Source organism: Eleginops maclovinus, chromosome 5 (assembly GCF_036324505.1).
Source record: "Eleginops maclovinus isolate JMC-PN-2008 ecotype Puerto Natales chromosome 5, JC_Emac_rtc_rv5, whole genome shotgun sequence".
NCBI classification, from domain to species: Eukaryota; Metazoa; Chordata; class Actinopteri; order Perciformes; family Eleginopidae; genus Eleginops; species Eleginops maclovinus.
The window spans coordinates 16,663,166-16,682,101 of record NC_086353.1 but is presented as its reverse complement, the minus strand read 5'-3'; the positions used below and the strand labels follow the sequence as shown (position 1 = coordinate 16,682,101).

The 18,936-nt window shown below is 38.6% G+C and overlaps 2 protein-coding genes across 2 annotated transcripts; both read right to left on the bottom strand.

Annotated features, from left to right (window-relative positions):
• Positions 1-2,650: 2,650 nt before the first annotated feature.
• nsmce1 (NSE1 homolog, SMC5-SMC6 complex component) lies at positions 2,651-11,457 on the bottom strand. The gene is made up of 8 exons (XM_063883877.1): positions 11,261-11,457; positions 10,380-10,511; positions 8,990-9,111; positions 8,516-8,593; positions 8,129-8,275; positions 3,660-3,776; positions 3,208-3,334; positions 2,651-2,803 (listed from the first exon to the last, which is right to left on the bottom strand). The coding sequence occupies exons 2-8, from the start codon at positions 10,495-10,497 to the stop codon at positions 2,769-2,771; spliced, it is 744 nt and encodes a 247-aa protein (XP_063739947.1). The 5' UTR covers positions 10,498-10,511; positions 11,261-11,457; the 3' UTR covers positions 2,651-2,768.
• Positions 11,458-11,940: 483 nt separating this feature from the next.
• On the bottom strand, positions 11,941-18,471 carry vps37a (VPS37A subunit of ESCRT-I). Its single transcript, XM_063883876.1, has 12 exons — positions 18,027-18,471; positions 16,815-16,889; positions 16,165-16,282; positions 15,584-15,687; positions 15,175-15,391; positions 14,788-14,858; positions 14,499-14,626; positions 14,332-14,390; positions 14,150-14,218; positions 13,645-13,788; positions 13,440-13,528; positions 11,941-13,227 (listed from the first exon to the last, which is right to left on the bottom strand). The coding sequence occupies exons 1-11, from the start codon at positions 18,131-18,133 to the stop codon at positions 13,448-13,450; spliced, it is 1,173 nt and encodes a 390-aa protein (XP_063739946.1). The 5' UTR covers positions 18,134-18,471; the 3' UTR covers positions 11,941-13,227; positions 13,440-13,447.
• Between the last annotated feature and the right edge of the window lie 465 nt (positions 18,472-18,936).

Genomic DNA, 18,936 nt, shown 5'->3' with positions numbered 1-18,936 from the left:
GCTTGAGTGTAATCTACAAAGTATTTAAGTACACTCACTTATTTAGATCTGGACATTTAAAATGTATTAATTGTAAAGAAGAGGCAGAAAAGTAAAACACTACCCATTATATTACAAATAAAACTTGTCATGGTTGATGGCTGTGTTGTGTACCAGAGGGACTTGTTCACACATTTTATTGTCTGATAACACTTTAACCGCAGGAGAATCCCAGTCAAAGGTGTTAATAAACATATTTTAACATCAACACATGATGCAACCATATACTCTTCACACATGACAGTCATTACCTCAGCAGGAGCAGAAAACATGAATGTTGATAACTCCTCATCTTTGGAAACAATCATACAATAAAGAATATTTAATCCACATTTTAAATTAATCTGCAGCTGGTGCATTTAAAAAAGAAAAAGACTAGGGTCTAAATCTATTGTATATCTATTGTACACGTTTACTTAACAACCAAATAAATTAACTAAATATTTGCATGTTAACAAAGCATTTTAAACAAGAAGACTCCATGTTTTCAGACGAGCAAGGTGGGTTTGCTATCATCATCACATACCTGAGGAGAGTTTGCTTTGGTCAGACTCTTCCAGAATTGGCAAGGGGTGCTGTACAAAATCAGACTCGAAACTCAAGGTGACAATGCAGGCTACTTACTAGTAGGTGACAGGACATCCTGCACAAACGTCTATGCAGTACTTGAACTCCTTCGCAGCAATTCAGCCACAACTCCGAAAAAAGCCATCAATCGTATTTTGGCAGAGACCATGGCCTCAGAAAGGGTTTGACTTATTCTATCCTTCACACGCTGAACTGCAAACTGCCCCAGTGAAGGCTAAAAGTGTGATAAAGCCAACCAAAACAGATCCTCCGTCCTCCAATTTGTGCAGGAATGATCACGGTATAAATTTAGTTTACTTTATTTGTTTATAGTGTCATGGAGAGTCCCCATTAATCAAACTGTCACAAAAATCAGTAAAGGGGGCAGCTTTACTCAGAAAGATGGCGTGACTTTATTCAAACTTGATCAAATCTAAGAGAAAAATGGTTAGGTAAAAGCATAGAACTCAAATGTTGCATCATGTAACAGTGGGATTAGAAAGGAGGGAGGGAATAAGCATGAAGGGGTGACAAAGAGGATGATAGATGATGAAAAATTAAGAAACAAGGAATAGATTGTCAACACCAGCCTATCAGCTCAGAGGAGGAGTAAAGAGTGACGTCAGAGATAAGAAAGATGCATGTTGTCCAGCGAGTTAAGTGAAGGTTCAGACCATCCTCTCTCCACTGTAGTGTAAGATGAGCAGTCTGGAGCTCTGCTGCCCTCGGTTCCTGAACTGGTCCTACAGGGGATTAGAGCGTCCTCAATCTGAGGCTGTCCTTCTCTACGCAGTGTTCTCCTCCTTCGCAGTGATCACTGTTGCTCTCAACCTGCTGGTAATCATCTCCATCTCCCACTTCAGACAGCTACAAACCCCCACCAACCTGCTCCTTCTCTCCCTGGCTATATCAGACTTCCTCATTGGGCTGCTGGTGATGCCTGTTGAAACTATGCGATTAGTAGAAGCCTGCTGGTTGCTGGGTGATAACATGTGCATTCTGTCAATCTTTCTTAGCTTTACTCTCACCTCAACCTCGATCGGCATCATAGTGCTCATCAGGATTGATCGCATTGTAGCTATCCATTATCCTCTGCAGTACCCCAACAAGATAACTCGCAGAAGAACTGAGGTGTCTGTGCTGGGGCTGCTCATTTCTCTACAACGGGATGATTTTAAAAGACAATTTAAAGTTTTCATGGGACAGACACTGATTGTGACCCTGAAGATTTTTGTGCAGGACTCCTCTCTTGCAAATATAACTTAAAATCACACATTTTAAATGACCTTTACAAACACGCAATTGTTGATGGTCATACATTATGTGACGATGGTAAAGTATATGTTAACAGAAATGCAGCATTGTGACATCATATTGGATGAGCAATCAGTCTTTTATGAATTAATGATATTTTCAGCCTCTTATACGTGTTTATTATCTGCTACTCCTAGTCTTACATTTTAGTGAACGGTATACTTTTAATTTTGGTCAAAGGGTTTAAACAGATCACCTTAGGTATGAGAAAAGTGTAATGGTTATTTTTCAGATATTTTATAGACCAAAATATTAGTGTATAAAACCAGAAAATAATCAGCTAGTAATTATGAAAATTGATTTTGTTTTTTTTAAATATCAGGTCTATTCATTCAGCACGTTTAACAACTTTACATTTGTAACTATATAAACTTGATGGGCTCCCACAGATTGAATTGGTTTGCTTGGACTTAGTCTAACATTGTTAGTGCTCAAGGATTACATAAATATATCAAGACGGTACTATAAGATAGATAGAAATGTTGATTCTATAAAAAGTCTAGTTTTGAAGAAATACAACATAATTCTAGGTCTGATGTGAGCAGTTTTGCATTACCTTGTCTTGTTGATTGTGATACTACAGTAGAAAAACAATCTGTAAGAAAATGATGTACGGAAAGAACATAGGGGGGAACAAACAAAGCAGATATAAAGTATTCACAACTACCACTATAAGATACTATATTTGTGCAGATTGTATATAACAATAGTGCAAAATAAACAGGTTGAAGACATTTTTGTGAAACATTTTATTTTTGTAAAAATAACTATAAAGTAAATCATATTAACAGGTTTTTGTAACATGGTAAAGTTGAAAACAAGTTTTAAAAAACCATTTGAAGCTGGGCTCATTTTCTGGACTGAGACCTGGGCCGCCTGACTTCTGCAATGAACAGAACAAACAAGCTGTAAATCAGAGTCAGTATTTTCTTGTTCTTGTTACATTCATTCATAACTTCATTTGAAATGTTTTCATTAAAACATCTTAAGGAAGCCTAACATGCTATGTGATTTTAAAAGATTAAAAAAAAAAAGAACACAAAGTAAAACATATGCATATGGTGGATAGTGTTGTCCTCATTTATTCATGCAACATAAACGATTCACACAAGTAAAGCAGTCTGTCAGCATAATGAACCACTTCTACATTTTAACCAAAAAACATCCTGTATATTTTTTTTAAATGTAAGATTTTTGAAAATGCATGTAAATATTTAAAATGGTATCTATATATGTATATAGGACTAATATCCCTGTAAACAACATCAATCAATAAACAATAAATACCTGGGATTTCATGGGGCCAAAAGTCCTCACAAGCTGGACACCTTGGCTCTGCTTTCCCTTTATAGTATCGGGCCACACATGGGTTGTGAATTTTTATACCACAAGTAGGGTTCTCACAAATTTGGCACTGAAAAAAAAGCACTGTTTAGTAAAGTAATCAATTTCAATGCAAGGAATAAAAAATACACCAAGACAAAAATAAAGAATACTGGGAAGGATTATATTCTTTGTAAAATAATAAATGTGTGATTATTTACAAAAACAAACCTGCATACAAATCACAAAATATATTTCTCCCAGAAAGGCAGATTTTCTACTTTCTACAATTCAGGTTTAATACAATGATAACAGAGTAGCAATAAAATGATGGTTCTTAATGACAGAACTGATCATTTAACTATTTATTACAGTGATACGTGTATGCACAAAAGAGAAACAAAGCAAACGTTTACCTGGAAAGCAATGTTGCGACAGATGTGGCACACCTTGACCTGGTCCTGATACATTGTGCGAATGTATGGCTCCATCTCGATAATGCATCTGGTGGACAAAGTGTATTCACCCCGTTTCTACAGTAAGGAACAGAAATCCATTACAGCAGAGAGACTGGTCACATTGTATCTGGTAAGTAGGAGTGGATGTTCATTTTATTTTATTTTGAAAAATGAATCTAGTTCAAAACCAATCTAGCATGGCGACTTGTGTTAACCTTTTTTATTACTTCACATTTTGAAAACGGAAATGTGATTATGGGAACATTAACAAGTCTGTCAAAGATGCATTCATGATAACCCAGCAAAATATAGTAATGTTTATTTCTGTTATCATGCTTTGTATTGTTGTAATGCTTCCATCTTAAATCATATTTTATATACAGTGGGGAGAACAAGTATTTGATACACTGCTGATTTTGCAGGTTCTCCCACTTACAAAACATGTAGAGGTCTGTAATTTGTATCATAGGTACTCTTCAACTGTGAGAGACGGAATCTAAAACAAAACTCCAGAAAATCACATTGTATGATTTTTAAATAATTAATCTGCATTTTATTGCATGACAGTATTTGATACATCAGAAAAACAGAACTTAATATTTGGTACAGAAACCTTTGTTTGCAATTACAGAAATCAGACGTTTCCTGTAGTTCTTGACCAGGTTTGAACACACTGCAGCAGGGATTTTGGCCCACTCCTCCATGGATCTCCAGATCCTTCAGGTTTCGGGGCTGGCACTGGGAAATACGGACTTTCAGCTCCCTCCAAAAATGTTCTATTGGGTTCAGGTCTGGAGACTGGCTAGGCCACTCCAGGACCTTGAGATGCTTCTTACGGAGCCACTCCTTAGTTGCCTTGGCTGTTTGTTTCAGGTCGGGTCGTGTCCACCTCCATGCTTCACGGTTGGGATGGTGTTCTTGGGGTTGTACTCATCCTTCTTCTTCCTCCAAACACGGCGAGTGGAGTTTAGACCAAAAAGCTCTATTTTTGTCTCATCAGACCACATAACCTTCTCCCATTCCTCCTCTGGATCATCCAGATGGTCATTGGCAAACTTCAGACAGGCCAGGACATGCGCTGGCTTAAGCAGGGGGACCTTGCGTGCGCTGCAGGATTTTAATCCATGACGGCGTAGTGTGTTACTAATGGTTTTCTTTGACTGTGGTTCCAGCTCTCTTCAGTGTCATTGACCAGGTCCTGCCGTGTAGTTCTAGGCTGATCCCTCACCTTGATGCCCCACGAGGTGAGATCTTGCATGGAGCCCCAGACCGAGGGAGATTGACCGTCATCTTGAACTTCTTCCATTTTCTAATAATTGCGCCAACAGTTGTTGCCTTCTCATCAAGCTGCTTGCCTATTGTCCTGTAGCCCATCCCAACCTTGTGCAGGTCTACAATTTTATCCCTGATGTCCTTACACAGCTCTCTGGTCTTGGCCATTGTGAGAGGTTGGAGTCTGATTGATTGAGTGAATGGACAGGTCTCTTTTATACAGGTACCGAGTTCAAACCGGTGCAGTTACTACAAGTAATGAGTGGAGAACAGGAGGGCTTCTTAAAGAAACACTAACAGGTCTGTGAGAGCCGGAATTCTTACTGGTTGGTAGGTGATCAAATACTTATGTCATGCAATAAAATGCAAATTAATTATTTAAAAATCATACAATGGGATTTTCTGGATTTTTGTTTTAGATTCCGTCTCTCACAGTTGAAGTGTACCTATAATAAAAATTACAGACCTCTACATGCTTTGTAAGTGGGAAAACCTGCAAAATCGGCAGTGTATCAAATACTTGTTCTCCCACTATCCCATAAAACCTTTCTCCTCTTCAGTAACCAGATTTTCCAACATGGATCAGTATAACCACTTAATAATAGATGTCACAAACAGTGCCTTTTTTATATGTATAAAACTAGTGGGGCACGAACAACTTCGATATTTATATATGGCTGTTTGTGCTTTTTTTTACATCATCAAATACAGTGGGGCCAAAAAGTATTTAGTCAGCCACCAATTGTGCAAGTTCTCCCATTTAAAAAGATGAGAGAGGCCTGTAATTTTCATCATAGGTATACTTCAACTATGAGAGACAGAATGGGGGAAACAATCCAGAAAATCACATTGTAGGATTTTTAAAGAATTTATTTTCAAATGATTGTGGAAAATAAGTATTTGGTCAATAACAAAAGTTCATCTCAATACTTTGTTATATACCCTTTGTTGGCAATGACAGAGGTCAAACGTTTTCTGTAAGTCTTCACAAGGTTTTCACACACTGTTGCTGGTATTTTGGCCCATTCCTCCATGCAGATCTCCTCTAAAGCAGTGATGTTTTGGGGCTGTCGCTGGGCAACACGGACTTTCAACTCCCTCCAAAGATTTTCTATGGGGTTGAGATCTGGACACTGGCTAGGCCACTCCAGGACCTTGAAATGCTTCTTACGAAGCCACTCCTTCGTTGCCCTGGCGGTGTGTTTGGGATCATTGTCATGCTGAAAGACCCAGCCACGCTTCATCTTCAGTGCCCTTGCTGATGGAAGGAGGTTTTCACTCAAAATCTCACGATACATGGCCCCATTCATTCTTTCCTTTACACGGATCAGTCGTCCTGGTCCCTTTGCAGAAAAACAGCCCCAAAGCATGATGTTTCCACCCCCATGCTTCACAGTAGGTATGGTGTTCTTTGGATGCAACTCTGCATTCTTTCTCCTCCAAACACGACGAGTTGAGTTTTTACCAAAAAGTTCTATTTTGGTTTCATCTGACCATATGACATTCTCCCAATCCTCTTCTGGATCATCCAAATGCCCTCTAGCAAACTTCAGACGGGCCTGAACATGTACTGGCTTAAGCAGGGGGACAAGTCTGGAACTGCAGGATTTAAGTCCCTGGCGGCGTAGTGTGTTACTGATGGTAGCCTCTGTTACTTTGGTCCCAGCTCTCTGCAGGTCATTCACTAGGTCCCCCCGTGTGGTTCTGGGATTTTTGCTCACCGTTCTTGTGATCATTTTGACCCCACGGGGTGAGATCTTGTGTGGAGCCCCAGATCGAGGGAGATTAGCAGTGGTCTTGTATGTCTTCCATTTTCTAATAATTGCTCCCACAGTTGATTTCGTCACACCAAGCTGCTTACCTATTGCAGATTCAGTTTTCCCAGCCTGGTGCAGGTCTACACTTTTGTCTCTGGCCTCCTTTGACAGCTCTTTGGTCTTGGCCATAGTGGAGTTTGGAGTATGACTGTTTGAGGTTGTGGACAGGGTCTTTTATACTGATAACGAGTTCAAAAAGGTGCCATTAATACAGGTAACGAGTGGAGGACAGAGGAGCCTCTTAAAGAAGAAGTTACAGGTCTGTGAGAGCCAGAAATCTTGCTTGTTTGTAGGTGACCCAATACTTATTTTACCGAGGAATTTACCAATTAATTCATTAAAAATCCTACAATGTGATTTCCTGGATTGTTTCCCCCATTCTGTCTCATAGTTGAAGTGTACCTATGATAAAATTACAGGCCTCTCTCATCTTTTTAAATGGGAGAACTTGCACAATTGGTGGCTGACTAAATACTTTTTTGCCCCACTGTAGCTGTAGGTTATCCATGGTGTTAAGGCAACAGCTAACTGATGGTCACATATAAAGAAAGAGTGAGACAGTCGGAAGCAGTGAAATAACAACACAGAGCATACACAGTGCGGTGATGTGATAATGTTATGTACCTTAATCCATAGAGTAAAGAGCACTATCACAAAGCAAAACTTAACAATACACCAGACTACATATAAGGAAAACACCGACACTCGTCACCGTAAACACAGACAATCAACATAAACTATACTTTCGCTCACCAAAGCTCCAGTAGATGGTTTACTTGGTTTACTGTTTTCTCTCTCGTCTTCTCTTCATAACTACACTTTTCGCGGCACACACACTTCAAACAATCAGCTCTGACGTATGAGATGATTTTGTAGTGGGGCTGCGAGTGCTTTGCCCATCTTGTGATTTTTTTTTTTCTGCACACATTGAATAAAGAAATGCTCTGAGCATGCAATGTTTGGTTTTCACAGTACACGTTAATCTTCACAGTGAGAGAGGGGCAGCCCGGAGCTTGTCCCGCATCGTTCAGCCCGGCTCAATAGGCACACTGTGGACACTAATCACAAGAACGCCATCCGAAGCAGCAATGTAGAGACGACTAAACATGATCTTAAAATATATTTAAACATATATTTTAAACATATTTTTTACCTGCCCCTAATGACGAGTTGCCACTGGTCACAAACATCAATCTTAGTCAACATGGCAAACTAAAAGATAGACTAAATTGAATCACTTTTGATGAACAGTCCTCTACCGAAAATACATTTAAGAAACAGTGTCAGCTGTTTGTAGAATGGAGAGCGGAGATAACGTAACATGACACTTTGTTTTACCTCATTGAGCCAGTTGTCATGCACGAGACGGTTCAAGAGCTGCTGTGTCTCGCTCTTCTTCAGCTTTTTGGTGGTCATGGTGTCAGCACTGTTCAGAATATCAGTGGATGAGGCATTGCCCTTCTCGGAATAAACGATCAAGTCCAGCTGGATCAGAAGAGCTCAGGTTAGACATGAAATTCTTTGCAACTGGAGAAGCAAACTATTTTGTTCCTTATTGCAGTGAAGGTATATGTTTTGGAGATGAAACAAAGATTTTATTTTATTTAACTGTTCATATCCTACTACAAACTTAGTATTGTATTGGAACTGTGCAGAAAAAAGCCCTGGACAAAAGAGTATATAAAATGTCATTAGGCAGGATTTCCCTTCATGACTTTAACTCACCGTTTTCCTGAACAGCTCTAGCTCATTGTCAGCATAATCTGACGTCATACGGGTGACATGAGTCTCTGCCATGTTCACCTGGACAGGATTCAAGTAAAACAGTGATGAACAATGCCTCCAAGTGGTTTAAAATACTTATAATAAAGACAGCATTCTTCTGACATTAGACGTTGATAAATCTATTACTTTGCAACTGTTTTCTTCTCACAAAATGACCCCATACTGAGAGTCTATACAGAAAGATATAAAAATATAATGTGTCTCTCAAACCGATTCCACAGACAAATTACAGCAGCTGCTAAAAATTGTGAGTTAAAAATCAACAGATTTAGATTTATTTAATAATTTAAGGATGTGTCATATACTGTAGCAACAATCTAGAAGAACATAAACCAACATTCTTATGAAAATAAATTAGTCACTAGAAAACAGGCCTGACAATGAAAGGCAAGAACAGGAATTGAACCAACTAACCAAGGCGTAGAACTGATCACCGCTCTCTTCAGACATCCCTTTTCTAATATTCATGAACATGGGCTGCAGCTTCGAGTTGATGGTTTCAATGAAATCATCCAGTTTGTCAGGAGCGTGCTGGGCTGAAAAGACAAAAAAGGCAAATACTGCAAGTCCTACAAAATGATGCGAGTCAAACTTGTTTAGTGTGGCTATACAATTTTGTCACATGATATGGAAGCTGTTGAAAAAAATCCTATATCCAAATATTCATAAAGAGTTAAACAGAATGCCAAATAAAAAAAATACAGGTTGTGTCTATAGGCAAAGGTTTTGATAGCTTGAAAAAATGTAATTAATTTGGAAGCTCAAGTTTTGGTCCTGAACATTGAAATATACAATGATGTATTCAAACAAAAAATGTTTTTTTCACATTCATTTATATTTTGAGATTTCAGTCATTCTTTTTTTGCAGATTTTATGCTTTCAGATTCAGAGCATTTTTTTCCTGGTTTCACATAGTTTATCACTTTTCTAATCGTATTTTTTTGCTTTCAGATCTTTTTGTATCCTAAGGAATGGAGTTATTGAAAATAACATAGTTTTTTAGACATTCAAACAGTAACTTATTGATTTTCCTCAAGACAAACTCATGTATCCTGAATACAGAGCTGAACTCTTGTACTCTTGTAACCTTTGTAGATGATAAGTAACTGTTAATGCGTATACAAAGACAACTCCTCAGTCTCATCCTCCCCTCAGGTTAGGAGTCTGGGTCTCATCTTGGAGAGCTTACTTTCCTTCAAAACTCACATCAGTAATGTCATTTGGTCTGCTTATTTCAATATACGTAACATCAACCGCCTTCGCCCGTCCATCACACCTAACAGCAATGCCATTGTTGTTCACACCCTGGTCACTTCACACATAGACTACACAACAACTAGTGAATGGACTACAAGTCCATCCACTTCAACCGGTCAAAATTCTGCGGCCCGCATCATCCCTAAAACCCCCTCCATTAACCACATCACTCCTGTTCTTCAGCAGCTTCACTGGCTGCCTGTCAAATACTGCATATATTTTAAGATTGTGCTCCTCAACTTTAAGGCTATCCACAACCTCAATGCACCACCTTTCCGCTTAACCACAAACTGGAACTCTCTCCCACCGGACATCCGGAATACTGACGCTCTCTCCATTTTCAAATCACGTCACAAAACATATCTCTTCTGGCATATCCACCCTGATCACACGACACATCCTCTGTTTTTATTGATAATACTGTCTTGTTTTTCTGCTGGTGTTTTGTTTTGTTTTGTGTAGCTTGTACGGCATCCTTCAGAGCCTTGAAAGGCGCCTATATAAATAAAATAAAAATGTATTGTTATTACAAATTAAAATGACTCACTGTTGTGGATTTCACAACAATATTGGTAGACCCTCTTTGCCCCCTGTTCATCAACCATGCCATTGGCCATCATGGTCTGCAGGAACCGTCGATGGCTGTCTCCCATCTGTCGTGACATGATTCTGGACTGATCTGGACACACAGAACACACATGCTTATACTGTCTCCAACCTACAATATATATGAAAATAGTTATGAAAGTATTATCAAACCAAACAATCACATGGTTATCCAATTCACACTGAGACAACAAAACAACAAGCTAACAAAATATGTGGCTGAAGCATAAAAGAAAGTTGAACTATAGTTTAATGCATTGGTGTAAAGTAACTAAGTAGATTTGTTCAAGAATTGTACTTAAGTAAAATGTTGAGGTGCTTGTACTCTTCTTGAGTATTTCAATTCTCTGCTCGTTTGTAATTCTACTACACCACAATTCAGAGCGTAATGGTATACTGTTACTGTACTTCATGTACTTAGTACCATTAGTTACTTTGCAGATTTTAATTAACGATGTGAAATACACTCAAAACTTAAATAAGACTTTAGTTTCACCTGGAGTAAATGCACAAGCTACACTGAGGTATAGAAAGTCATTTAAACTAGCTGCACCTTTAATGCATCAATAATTATAATCAAAATATATCATGTCAAAATATATCCTTCTGAAATGGACCAATCTGTATAATGAGTACTTTTAATTGTGTACTTTAAGTATATTTGATGCAAATACCTTTGTACTTTTACTTGAGTAACATTTTGAATGCATTCCATCTCTGTTTTAATGTGTCCCGGCAAACACTGTTTTAGGAAACGTTAGTAGTTACATTAGCTAGCTAACGTTAACGCTATGCTCCAACAACCGTTAGCGGTTTGCTTACCGGTAACAGTGGGGAGACTTCGTCGTTTTCCGGTTTGGTTTAACAGCGGCTCAAGTGTTAAATATTTAGAAAAAACGAGCCTCTAAAGTTAAAAAAGTAGTGACTGCTCTTCAGCAATGCGAGCCTCCTCTCCTGTGCTGTGTTTGCCCTACTTCTTCCACTGTTCCTTTGACTTCCGGTATGGACGGCCGGTGTTTTAGCGCCACGTACAGCTCCTGAAAATAAACGCAGGAAACGAAAATAAAATAAAAATATTATTGAATCTCTTTATGCTACTTCCCTTTAAAAGCTCTGATTATAAGAAATCACGAAGACAGAGACTGTAGATGTATGTGTTTAACTCATTGCATAAATGCTGTGAACGGTGATACACACACCAATAAGTCATTTGGCTAATGTTACCTCCAGTTATTAGTTTGAGTTAGATCGTTACATTAAGTGACTTTTAATGGTTTTCCATACAACTACAAAATCTGCTGTAAGAGTATTTTCTCATCGGCAGCTCTTGTTTGTATTAAACCTACCTGACACAGTCGTGCATTAAGTAGATGTAATAGTCCAGAGGCTTACACTAGCTAATAATTGAGTTGAGAAATCAGTGTGATATGTAGCATCACAAATTTAAACGTGCAAATAAATGTTTATTAACACATACAGAGCAGCAATAAACATAAACACGATTTATTCTAAATGCTTTATTACTCTAAACAAATTAAATAAGAACATATAGTACAAGGTGACCAAGTCTTTGATTACAATAAAGCCTATTATTAACATTATTTAAATACAGTATCCAATGTCATAGCATTTTACTGCAGCATTTAACCTAATATTCCTCAACATTTTCCCAAAAATATGAGGCTTTTCACTAAAAATGTCATGTCCCCAAAATCGTTGTGTTATCATCATGGTGCCCGTCATGATCAGTATGTTTACACGTACATAAATAACTCGATTCATTGTAAGAGCACAGAAGTTAAGAGTGTTATTAAACCCTTTATATGGTTTACTGTACTCTGAATTTCCTATAGCCTTAGCTTAAAATGGCTATGGTGTTAATTACATGTAAATCAGAATATTGCCTTGGAAAGTTTAATCAAATTATTCATGTTTTTGCAAGCACACTGATATCAGGGCTGTTTTCATTACTTGAGGGGACCCCACAACTTGATGAAGAATCAAACAGCATATGCAGAATTTTAACTTTTAAGCTCTTCTGACGACATTGTCCCATCCTGGCTCCTTTTTTAGTTGAACAATCATACATTTGCTTAGTTACGCAATTAGGATTGCCTGATGTTAAAGTGACAATGCTACTTTTGAGTTTCATGTAAATGTCTAAAACCACCAATCCAATGTAAACAGTATATTTCAGGTTGTTCTTCTCTCTGTCCAGAAGGACCTTTCTGTGATATCAAAGCAAGGACTTGACAATGTTCTCAGAGAGGAAGTACAGACGCCGACATTAATATTTTAACAATCATTTTTTAGTGACTTTTACTTGCTCACTGCATGAAAAAACAAATGCCATATTGGAAGTCCCGTGTTCACATCACCAACCACTCTAATCTGTTGCAGGTGTTGCTCTTATTGAGCAACATGAAAGAAATTCAGAAAAAGAAACTTTGTCATCACTGTCAATTCAAAACTTGACGAACAGCATGTGCAATAGAAATTATCCACAGTGTGATCAATCCTTAGTAATATGGTTGAAAAAGCGAGGCAAGTGTCACTCCCAGTTTTGTCTTCTGGTGGTGACTCAATAGCTTCTCCATCTTGTTTTTAAACAATCCAAGTTCAACAGTATTTTAAGCCAGGTATGGGCACAGTCAATTTTTTGTTTTTTAGCCCACTCCCGCCATCACCGTATTCCTATTTCTCAAGTGCCCATTGACTTAGTGTGCTTTTGTCCACTCAAAGGTCTTTATCCTTTAAGTTGGCAGCGGTTCGCTGAGAAATCATCAACCCTGAGCAGAAAAAAATAAATGATGTTAGGACATAATGACAACAAACTGTTTCTTATAAGAACGGATGAAAGCACGAGGTTTGTCTGTTTACTTTCAGCTGAAAATCACCAGTTCCCCTCCAAAAAGACTCAAATGACTGTTGGGGTGTTAGAGTCTTCTTACAGTGTTTTGTTCAGTGATAACACTTGTAATTGGTGTGGTGAGTGTTGTACCTTGTGTTCTAGTGGCTGGTAGGAAACTGTCCATGTGTGTTAATGGACTGTTGCAACTTTTCCTCTTTGGCCCTTCTGCTGTGGCAGAGCTGTGGAATAACACAAAAACAGTCAATACAACTTTACATATTGCAATTCTGATAATATTCAGACCCAAACAGACAATATATCATGACTATTTTGACACACGTACTGCACTTCTCACCGTTCTCTTATCCATAAAGCTGGTAAGGAATTCGTCTATGTCTGTACGTCCCTCAAGGAAGTTTTCAGCTGTCTCCTCCGACTCCTCCTCAGCTTGGTGGGCTGCAATTTTTAGCCGAGCCTGTAGAGTACTTAGACTGCAACTCTAAATGGGTATAAATGAGGAAAAGACAAAAGTAAGAAACAGAAAGACGGGACTTTTCAGGGAAGTCTTTCAAGAATGTTTGGGTTGGTTTACTTAAACTCTCTAATATTTCCTCCTTTAGTTTTTTGATAAGGTTAAACCAATGTGATCGGAGAGCATCCTCAGAACAAGTGCTTATGTGAATTAGGGGACAGATTTCTCTGTACATATGGTTTAAGTTAAAACTATACAGCACTACTGCCTTCAATTCAAGGAACAAACCCAATGTTCAATTTTGAGTCATCGATATGGTAAATATTCAGCAGATTAATCACTCAAAAGCTTATATCAATCAAACCACAGTATGATTGCAGCCTCTTACCTCACTGAGTTCATGCTGTCTCTGCATCCTTGTCTCAAAGGCCGACTTCATCTGAGTCAGCATTTCGTACTGGTAACAGATAAAAAAACACACATAAGATAAAAAGAAAAATAGCATTGAAGTGGTATTCGTTTGTGTCTGCTTAACATAGGGAGCACAGTAAACTAGATGTAATATCTGACCTTGTAGAGCATTTCTTGTCTTCTTCCTTCCAGCTGTGGCTCCATCTGAAGGTTTTTCTCTGTAAATGAGATGAACGCATAAGTCTTTGTAAAGCTCAACTAAATTTAAACAGTTGTTCATGATTAACCATTAAGACCTCCTGTCCATGGGAAGAAAAGGAACTTACTAGCCATGTCCACAATATTGGTGACCAGCTCTTCTTTATCACTGGTCACCTGTTTCAGTTGTGGCAAAGTCACAAAGAACTCAAGTAACACATCCTCGTTTTCAGACATGTCCAACAACTGGGTGCGACTAGGGTGGGGTACAGCAAAGGTGATAGAGATGGGTAGACGTAAAGGAGGAAAAAAATACATTAATTACATACAAAAACAAAAAGGTTGACTTGCTTACACAATGTCTCAATTCATAATAGAAAAGATATTTTAAGTTGACAATATTTGGGAATACTTTACTTTAAGTCACAGAGTTCGGGAAAAGACTCTGGAATCTCAGGCATCCTGTACATGTGTCCGTTCAGTCCAGCCTGAAACAGACAGCAGTTGTATCTCTAAATCTCATTGTTCAATGAATTTATGTCAATGTTGACCCAAGCTTTGTCTATACCAGACATATCAGTCACCAGAACCAATAACTAAACTGAAAACTTTGCTTGAAAAATCTTGGGTTTTCAGAGTGTCAATATTTGAGACAAAGTTGTTTACCACTCACTTTAAGAATTTGATTTACTATATTTAAGATCAATGGTTTATTGTCATTTGCAAACAAGCTACAGTGTGGCTGTATGTATTAAACAAAGATGTTATCAACCCACTAATGTTCATTATCCATTATCAGCGTACCTCTGAGTCTCCAGTTGGAACAGGCAGTGGCAGGTCAGATATCAGTCCGTATGGAGCTGGAGCTCGAGGGGGCCCATGGGCACCATCGACCCCTGGGTGAGGCATGAGAGCTGGAGCTGGGCCGGGAGGCGGAGTGTGACTGGGGCCAACATGGCGGGGCCCATAGTGGTAAGCCTGAGTGGGGTAAGGCGCCATGCTTGAGGACTTGTACATACCGCTGGGCAAACACGGGAGAGAAATATCAGCTTTATTTTATACATCAGCATCATTGTAAGGAACTTCGGATATTATTGGATACAAATTTATATTAATTAGTTTTAAGGCTACTTTCTTATGCACTGCCCCAATGAACCCCAGTTGTATTGCAGTGTAATGACATAAGTGTGCACGAATGTAAGAGGAAACTCACTATGGAAAGCCAGCAGAGCCGCTGGACATCAAGGCAGGGGGACTCTTCCAGAACTCGTCCAGCAGACTCTGAATGACTTTACCCAGATCTGAGTGCATCCCAAACTTAATACACAAAGACATATTGAATATTAAAAAACATAGGCACGAAGAAGAAAAATAATGAAAACCCGAGAAGTGGATATTCTTAATTGAGAGTATGAGGCACAGAGGGAAAAAACAAAAACAAGTTGATGTAGATATTATTGGGATAAACAGGAGAGGGTTTGAAAACCCATGTTTACATGCAGCTGCTATGTAATCAGAGTTCTCAGTCGATATCTGCTTTGAAAGGTGGCATGGTTTAATGCACACTAGTATGTCTTTTATGATGAGGTTTGTTTCCTTTCCTGTGATAAGTCCCTGTGCGGTGTTTCATTAATGTGTTTCTATTTACATTGCACAATATGAAATTAGGTAATCGTTACTGAGATTCAGCTGTCAAAATAATGTCAGCCTACTTGTTTGTCACATGCCAATTAATCAACAGAAGAGATACAAACATTCCTGGAAGCAGCTCTTGAAACCCAAATAACTACTTACATTAGTTATGAGGGGGCTGGTTATCATGGTGCCATTGTTACCATCGACTAAATGATGACCAACAGGGGGGTAGACACTAACCACCGGCTTCTCCTGGGGGAACTGAGGAGGCAGCAGCCTAGAGGAAAGAGAAGGAAACACATTAACAGGATATATAACAGGTTAGAAGTGTGGGTATATTGAAATATTGCCCAGCTCTGGGTTCTTGTTTCAAAAGTGTGAACACCACAGGAGGCAAATATGATAGAGGTCTACTTTTTTGTGATCAGCTCTCATTAGCAAACACAACTTGAAAATGTCATTGTGTTGGAGGACTAAAGCAAATCAGAGCTAAATGCCCTTTCCTGCTTTACTTGACTTTCTTATCCCACTATCCTTCCTTTTTGTTCGCCTTGGCCTGCACCGCTCAAGTAAAGTGAGTTGTTAAAACAACAGTCTTAAATCATTGTGTGTTTTTGTTGCAATCAATGCAGTGTATATGGTTGTTTTGAAGTAGGAACATTATTATAAAAAGGGAATAAAACTTATAAACGAGTAAAATAGTGGTGTAACATTATTTCAATAATCCATTCAATGACAGATGAGTCATTTGTTAATTAGTTTTCTAACCGAAGCCGGTCGCTCTGTCTGTATTTAAAACGCATACTTACACATTGACACTAATGGTCGAGTTGTTGACAGTGAATGGTATTCTGTACTCCACATCCTTCTGGATCTCTGCAAGGCTATAGGGAAAAATAAATAATCAGTAACCATGATCAGTTCATATAATCAGTATCAGCATGTATAAATATTGACGTCCTTCAACAATTTTTATGAACATTACTCTCTTCATAGTCTTATTCATAAAGAGAGGCATTTGACACCCATTCTCACCCGATAACACTACAGCGCAAAACAACATAGTTACAAAATGTACCGGCAAATGTATTGTAATGCTCATCCCAACATTACTTTAACTCATTGCATTACCACCACAGCACTATGTTCCACCTGTAACAGTCAACCACTGTTACGGTCTGTTATAAGTTATTGCTTTACTGTTTACTGTTTTTCAGTAATGGCTCATCACGATAAATTTCAGATTTTTAAACAATCTATAGCTCAATATACCTTACAGCAAATAATTTACCCCTAAATAAGACAGCTTTATGTCAAGAAGCCCTGGCCTTACAGCCAACCTGTATACTGTATTTTAAGGAGTAAAAGACCATGTACCTTTCAATGTATTACTTAAAATAACACATGAGCTGTTGAGGTCTCTGTTGTCCAACTGAGTAGAAAAAGACACAGCAATTTGTCACCGATATATGGAGTAAACAAAGGCTTTAAGACTCTAATCTTCACGTCTAATAAGCTAGCTCCTCCTAAAACTGCATGCGTGTTGGCGTGGTAAACAAGGGAATGATCACAGGACTAGTTAGCCACAACACGTGTCATCATCCCTAAATATAGACACTGGAACTGTGACAGGGTGACTTGATTAGCGAGCTAGCACAGCTAGCTAGTTAGCTTTGAGTTAGCAAACATTAGCCGCTCAAAGACCACACCGGGGCATGGCAAAACAGTGTGGTTTCCATTAAATTATTGGATATAATTATGATATATTCACTGACTCACCATGAAAAATTTCGGGTATAACGAGGCTACAAGCGTTATTATTTATTAGTATAACGTTCTTCATATTATTCAACAGTGAGCCTGGTGGCTAGCTATGCTAAGAAAAGTAAACATGTTTTATTAATTAACTTTAATGTTATTAAAGTGACCGGTAAAGCTTGTAATGACCATATATAGCGACAATGTCAACAAGCTAACCAGCAGCACCAGGGTCTGTTGTGACAGGGTGCCGTTCACTTCACCTGGGGTGAGCGGCTTTGAGAGACTCGATCTGCCGCTGTCTCTGTTGCTGTAGGCTGTTCAGAGGGAGAGGTCCGGAGCCTTTGGACAGGGGGAAGAGCCAGTTCATCCTCTCCTGGAGAAACCACGGACTGCACTCAGTAACAGGATGTACAGGCCGATTACAGATGAAGAGAAAGTGAGAGTGTGGTGATCTGTGGCGCTAACCCCTGTTAGCTGGCTGACTAGCGACTCGATTTGCTGTCCACACGGGGTGTACTTTGTAGTTACGTTACAAAGTCTGATGGCATGTCCTTATTTTTTTCGAATACAATGTCAATTCCGTATTCTCTCCAAGCGTTTTCATCTAATTTCAGCGTTGTTATTCGACGTACTAAGGCGAGAGATAAATAAAGCTGACGAAAGACAACAACCTTCGGGCAGCAGAACAGAAGCTGGAACAACTTATTTACGTATTACGTAACGCAGCAGCGCTACGTAAAGCGCAACTTCCTGTTTTCATGATACCAATTTTTAAATAACCTGAGAATAGCTGCATTTTAAAAAACTGTTTATGATATTTTCATATGAATAATTCCTTTCTGGAGTTTTATTAGAATAAGAATGAGAATGTCTTTATTTTTCCCGCAACGGGGAAGCTTACATTATTACAACAGCAGAAATATAGTGCAGATAAAGTTAAGAAAATGACCTTACATAAAAAATAACTAAGTATGAGAATGGACAAGGCATTAATAATTAAAGGTACAATAAGTACTGTCACGATACGCACACACTGTGTCACTTATCGTGTAGTTTATTAGGGCTTTGGATTAACACGTTACAAACTGCATTGCGGAGCTAACTCACGCGTGTCTCTATAACTTGTTCCACTGTACAGCCGAGACCGGAATCACGTCACTGCGTAATATA

Bases quoted from the DNA above. Each gene is read 5' to 3' on its own strand.
- vps37a (XM_063883876.1), bottom strand. From the start codon at position 18,133: ATGAACTGGCTCTTCCCCCTGTCCAAAGGCTCCGGACCTCTCCCTCTG. The intron at 15,392-15,583 runs GTGAGTTTCCTC...GTGTTTGCCCAG, and splicing joins GGCTCTGCTGGCTTTCCATA to CGGTATGTACAAGTCCTCAA. The intron at 14,391-14,498 runs GTAAGTTCCTTT...TCTCATTTACAG, and splicing joins CAATATTGTGGACATGGCTA to AGAAAAACCTTCAGATGGAG.
- nsmce1 (XM_063883877.1), bottom strand. From the start codon at position 10,497: ATGTCACGACAGATGGGAGACAGCCATCGACGGTTCCTGCAGACCATG. The intron at 8,276-8,515 runs GTGAGTTAAAGT...CTTCTGATCCAG, and splicing joins TAGAGCTGTTCAGGAAAACG to CTGGACTTGATCGTTTATTC. The intron at 3,777-8,128 runs GTAAAACAAAGT...TCCTTACTGTAG, and splicing joins ATGACAACTGGCTCAATGAG to AAACGGGGTGAATACACTTT.